This window comes from Zea mays, chromosome 1, assembly GCF_902167145.1.
Source record: "Zea mays cultivar B73 chromosome 1, Zm-B73-REFERENCE-NAM-5.0, whole genome shotgun sequence".
Lineage (NCBI taxonomy): Eukaryota > Viridiplantae > Streptophyta > Magnoliopsida > Poales > Poaceae > Zea > Zea mays.
In genome coordinates this window covers 55,484,561-55,489,362 of record NC_050096.1, presented here as the reverse complement: position 1 = coordinate 55,489,362, position 4,802 = coordinate 55,484,561, and the positions used below count along the sequence as shown (strand labels likewise).

Below are 4,802 nucleotides of genomic sequence, written 5' to 3'. Positions count from 1 at the left end.
AGTAGAGCACAATCCGTGTCTATGACTCACTGGGCAGAACAGGTGATGTGAACATGGGAATCAAGTACAATCAACCACCAAGTCGAGTTGGTTCGTCGCCTCTATTCCAACCGCACCAGGCGCGACCGAACGAGACCAACGCTGTGGTTACGTGACCTTTCCCAACCACAGTACGAAACAAGAGCCACGAAGCATAACCCGCCATATTCTGTTAGTCACCATCTCACAATCAATCAGCATCCACTACACACCCAAACAATTATTCTGTAATAACACCTCAAGAGCTCTCGTGAGCCGCCCTGCGCCTACAATCCAATGTGAAATGGATTGTTTGGCAATTGGAATTTGTCTGAAGGGACAAAACCGACACAATCTCAGTTCTGCTAATAACCAGACGACGGTCTACCAGTTCTTGTATCCATTCAGACTGAAAACTGATTGTCAAGTGTAGATGTCGGATTCAGAGGTGAGACTCCTTCCTAAAAGAACACGTCACACAACCACCCCATAAGAATAGTTCGTGCACACCACTTTCTCGTGCAGTAAAATACTGGCTGGGTCAATAGCAGCGGTACAATACAAGCCAACAGATTGTATAGTCATTACAATACTCGGAGAAGGAAGTAGTACAAGGCAAGGCAGAATATCTAGTACGAAACAATCCTCACACTTCTGGTTCTTAAGCCTTAACTTGAGAGAACATTGAAGAAAAAAATTTATTCTGAATGAATAAATTACGCCTGCAAGGTAACGAATGGGGCCAGCTTTACCTCACCGCCCCTTGGGGTTCATGATCTGCGAGAAGACGGCGCTAGGCGTCAGCCCATCCGAGTCTATACTCGCGACGCTTTGGTCGCCCATGCTTATAGAAGTGGTGGTTGTGGTGGTGGTGCTTGACTCGATCGATGGGTCGTTCGGGTCCTTCTTCCCGACCATCAATGGGGCGCCCTCGTCTGACATCCCGCAGCCAAGGCTTCCGCTCTCTTCTGCGCCTTCCTGCATCTGAAGGGCGAACTCCAGGTTCCAGAGCACATCACCCATCGAAGGGCGGTCGATTCCCTGATCAGAAACACACTTCTCGGCTGTCTCGGCGAACTTCTTGAAGCACTGTGGGGCTATCTTTCCCTTCAGGTAGGGGTCGACAATCTGGTCAAGGATGCCCTTCTTCTGGCAGTGCAACGCCCACTCCGCCAAGCTGACTTCTTCTTTTGGAAGAGTAGGGTTCAAGGCAGGCCGTGCGCAGAGGACCTCAAACAGCACAACACCAAATGAGTAGACATCGGATTTCTCTGTGAGCTGCTGCCTGCGGAAGTATTCGGGATCAAGGTAACCAAAACTGCCTTTGACAACTGTGCTCACATGAGTATGGTCCATAGATGGGCCAGTCTTGGACAGACCAAAATCTGAAACCTTGGCAACCCATTTCTCATCCAGCAGGATGTTTGTTGTCTTCACATCACGGTGGATGATGGTGTGCTTTGCACCAGTGTGAAGGTAGTGAAGCCCACGAGCTGCACCAATACAGATATCCAAACGCTGCCTCCAGGTAAGAGGTGGCTTCTGGGTCTTGTACAGGTGCTCACGGAGAGTACCATGGGCCATGTAATCGTAGACCAGGATCATTTCATTCTTCTCCTCGCAGTACCCAATCAGTGACACCAGATGGCGGTGGCGGAGCTTGGACAGCATTTCAATCTCAGTCTGGAACTCATGCACACCCTGCTCAGACAAGGGGTTGCCACGCTTGATAGCCACCTTAGTTGTTCCCCCATCAACCTCACCACGATAAACTTTACCAAATCCACCCACACCAAGAATAAGGGACTCATCAAAGTTGTTCGTTGCGGCCTTGATCTCAGCAAAAGAGAAATGGCGGCACAGGTTGGATGGCAAAGATGAAGCATAGCTACCAGTAGTGTGTGACTTGGCCGAACTGGAAGTGTGTGAATTGCCATAAAGAGACAGGGGCAGCCAACCAGAATGCCCATCACTCATGCCTGCATCCTTCCCGGCATTCCTCCTGCGCTTGCAGATCACAAAGCAGCAATAGCCAAGTGCAAGAACCACCAAACCTCCAACCACTCCACCGACAATAGGCCCAACACTTGACTTCTTCTTAGTTGTCCCATCAGGCACCGGGGCAACACTTGGCACAGGATTCAGCCCTGCAAGGCTGCCATTGGTAAGCTGTAGCTTGAACACCTCCATCCCATTGAGGATAGCATCATATATTTGTGGCTTCGAGTCGGGATTGGGATGGAGAGCTACCCATAAATCCATGGCCCCTAAACCCGTTGTGCTCACTACATAGTCCTGATACACCGGAGTGCCAATAAGGGTGGTAGCACCACTTACGGCCGCCCAGGCATTCACATCAGCACCCTTGACTGCAGTCTGGTTGTTAATGTAAATATTGAAGACCCGCTGATTGATCTTTGTGATGGGGTACTGGATCTCACAGAAATGCATCCTGATAAGGTACATGAATCCAGCATCCACCTCCAACATCCATGTGAGATTGTAGTTCATGTTCACATTCTTATCTGGCCCCATGGATCGCGCCGTGCCGTAGACATCCTCTGGCGCCACATACTCCGGCACATTGCTTGGATATGTGATGGTGACCTTGCTATCCTTCGGGTAGCTGACCCCGAAGCTAGCACCAAAGATGTACGATGAGTCGTCGTCCCAGGACCGGTAACCGCCCGTGTCCTTGGAGGGCGAAATCGCCTGGCCTCCGACGTTGAGCCGGTACATGGTCTGCATCGCAGTGCCAGCATCGATCGGGAACGGCTGGAGGTTGCCGTCGCCGGCAAGCATGTTGGGAGTGGAGATGTCGAAGAGGTCGGGGGAGGACACGACCTCGATGCCGTTGACGAACGCGTAGGCGTTGGGGTGGGCCTTCTCCGGGGTGAAGGTGAGGTCGAGCGTCGGGGACGAGACGTTGACGGAGAACTCCCGAATGAGGTACGAGTAGGTGATCGCGGCAGCCGTCTGGTAGGCGCTGAAGTTGGAGAGGAGCGTGAGGTTGCCCCCCGGGGCGGCGACGGAGACGGAGAAGAGGCCGTCGGCGGCGTCGCGGTCGGTGTAGTTGGCCGGGTAGAAGTGGAGCCTGAGGAACTTGCGGCCCGGGCCAAGCGGGAAGGAGTAGGTGAAAGGCGAGGCCGAGACCCGCGCGGTGAGGTACGGCACCTGCGGGACCGAGGGATCCTGGCCGGAGGCGGAGGCCACCGAGGCGAGGTTGTCCGGCGGGGCGTACTTGGAGCCCGCGTCCCCGGTCCACACCCGGCCGTCAGTGTCGTTACCCTGCCCCTTGGCGCCGCAGTCCAGGCGGATGTCGTCCCGCGGCACGAACGCCGTGGAGTTGGCCCCTTGCGCCGCCGCCGCGGCGCAAGCAGACAGGAGCAGCGCCAGCAGCAGCACGGCCCTCATGGTGGCGAGCCGCTCTCACAGATCGGGCATCAAGCGGAGCCCCCGCGCCGATCTGCGGTGGATTCGCAGCCAGAGTCGGCGGCAGAGGCGAGATTTGTGGGGAGGAGAAGGTGTCAGCAGCGGCAGCACGCAGGTGGGGAAGGAGAGGAGGGGCGTTAGGGGAGGGAGAAGACTCCGGATTACGGGCCGTGCGGCATTAAGTGGGAGGGGGCGAGGGCGAGCGAGGCAACGGCAACGGCAACGGCGACCTACCCTGCTCCGCTCTGCTCTTTGCTCGCTGGTTTCACTCCCGTCTGTCTTTACAGCCGTCGCGTCGGCGCGATGGTACCTTTTGGGTGGTGACTCGCTGGCAGGTGGGGACGGCACGGGTGGACCCGAAGTGCAGTGGCGTGTGCGCTAATTCCGTGCTGTGCGGTGACGGTGGCGCCTGGTGGTGGACTGGTGGTGGACAGCTCGCACTGTCGCGCTCGGTTGAGCTTGCGCGTCCCGCTTCCGTTTGATTGTTTAGCCTTTTCGCCTCGGCAGCGGCGACGCGGTGGTGACTGGTGAGAATCGCGGCCATGTGCGTGCGCGGCCCGGGGGCGGAGCTATTAGGTGGGTCCAGCGTGTCAGTGCCGTTGAGATTTTAATGAGGGTCGTACAGTAACGCTGGACGGTTTACTCCTGCTCACAGTCTGAGCACAACAAAACACAGACAAATTTCTGGACTGCGTGCCATTTTTGACACGTGGGCCCGGTATGGTTGCTCGGCGCTATGGATGGCAATGGGTACATGTATAGATAAATAACCGCGAATAATTATCCATTGGATATGAGTACGGTAGAATTTGGTACCCGCAGGTACGGTTATGGATATAATAAGATATCCGCGGTAATTTTTTCGCGGGTATGGATATTTAGTATCCATATCCGTTAGTCAATGGATATCTGACATGTGAGCCATCCGGATTTAATATATTATCTTAAATTCTATTTTTTCAATTTTTATTTATGACATGTTGATTAGTGCTGAAATTATCATTTGATGATGATGGAATGATAATTGTTTTTGAAATGTGATAAAATTGTTGTTTGATGTTGAATGTTAAAATTGTAGTGGGCGTGCGGGTAACGAGTATCCGCTGGATAACAGATACCCGACGGGTACGGATATGAGTAGAGATCCATACCCACAAACATTTATGAGTATGAATATGGATTGAATTTTATCTCGTAGATACGGATTCACGAACTATATATACCAGTACTACCCATCCAATTGCCATCACTACTCGGCGGTGCTGCGCGCCGCGGGCGGGAAGCCAACAGCTGCCAAATGCAAGCTACGAGCCAGCCCGGCTCGGCTGGCGCCTGGCGGGCATCGCGCAGGC

General features: G+C 53.9%; 1 protein-coding gene across 1 annotated transcript; it reads right to left on the bottom strand.

Moving 5' to 3' along the window:
* Positions 1-552: 552 nt before the first annotated feature.
* On the bottom strand, positions 553-3,484 carry LOC100274007 (Receptor-like protein kinase FERONIA). The gene has a single exon (NM_001148392.2). It carries the CDS (start codon positions 3,430-3,432, stop codon positions 772-774), a length of 2,661 nt encoding a protein of 886 aa, NP_001141864.2. The 5' UTR covers positions 3,433-3,484; the 3' UTR covers positions 553-771.
* Positions 3,485-4,802: the final 1,318 nt, after the last annotated feature.

What these genes read in the sequence shown, in the direction of transcription:
- LOC100274007 (NM_001148392.2), bottom strand. Translation starts at nt 3,432, where the DNA reads ATGAGGGCCGTGCTGCTGCTGGCGCTGCTCCTGTCTGCTTGCGCCGCG.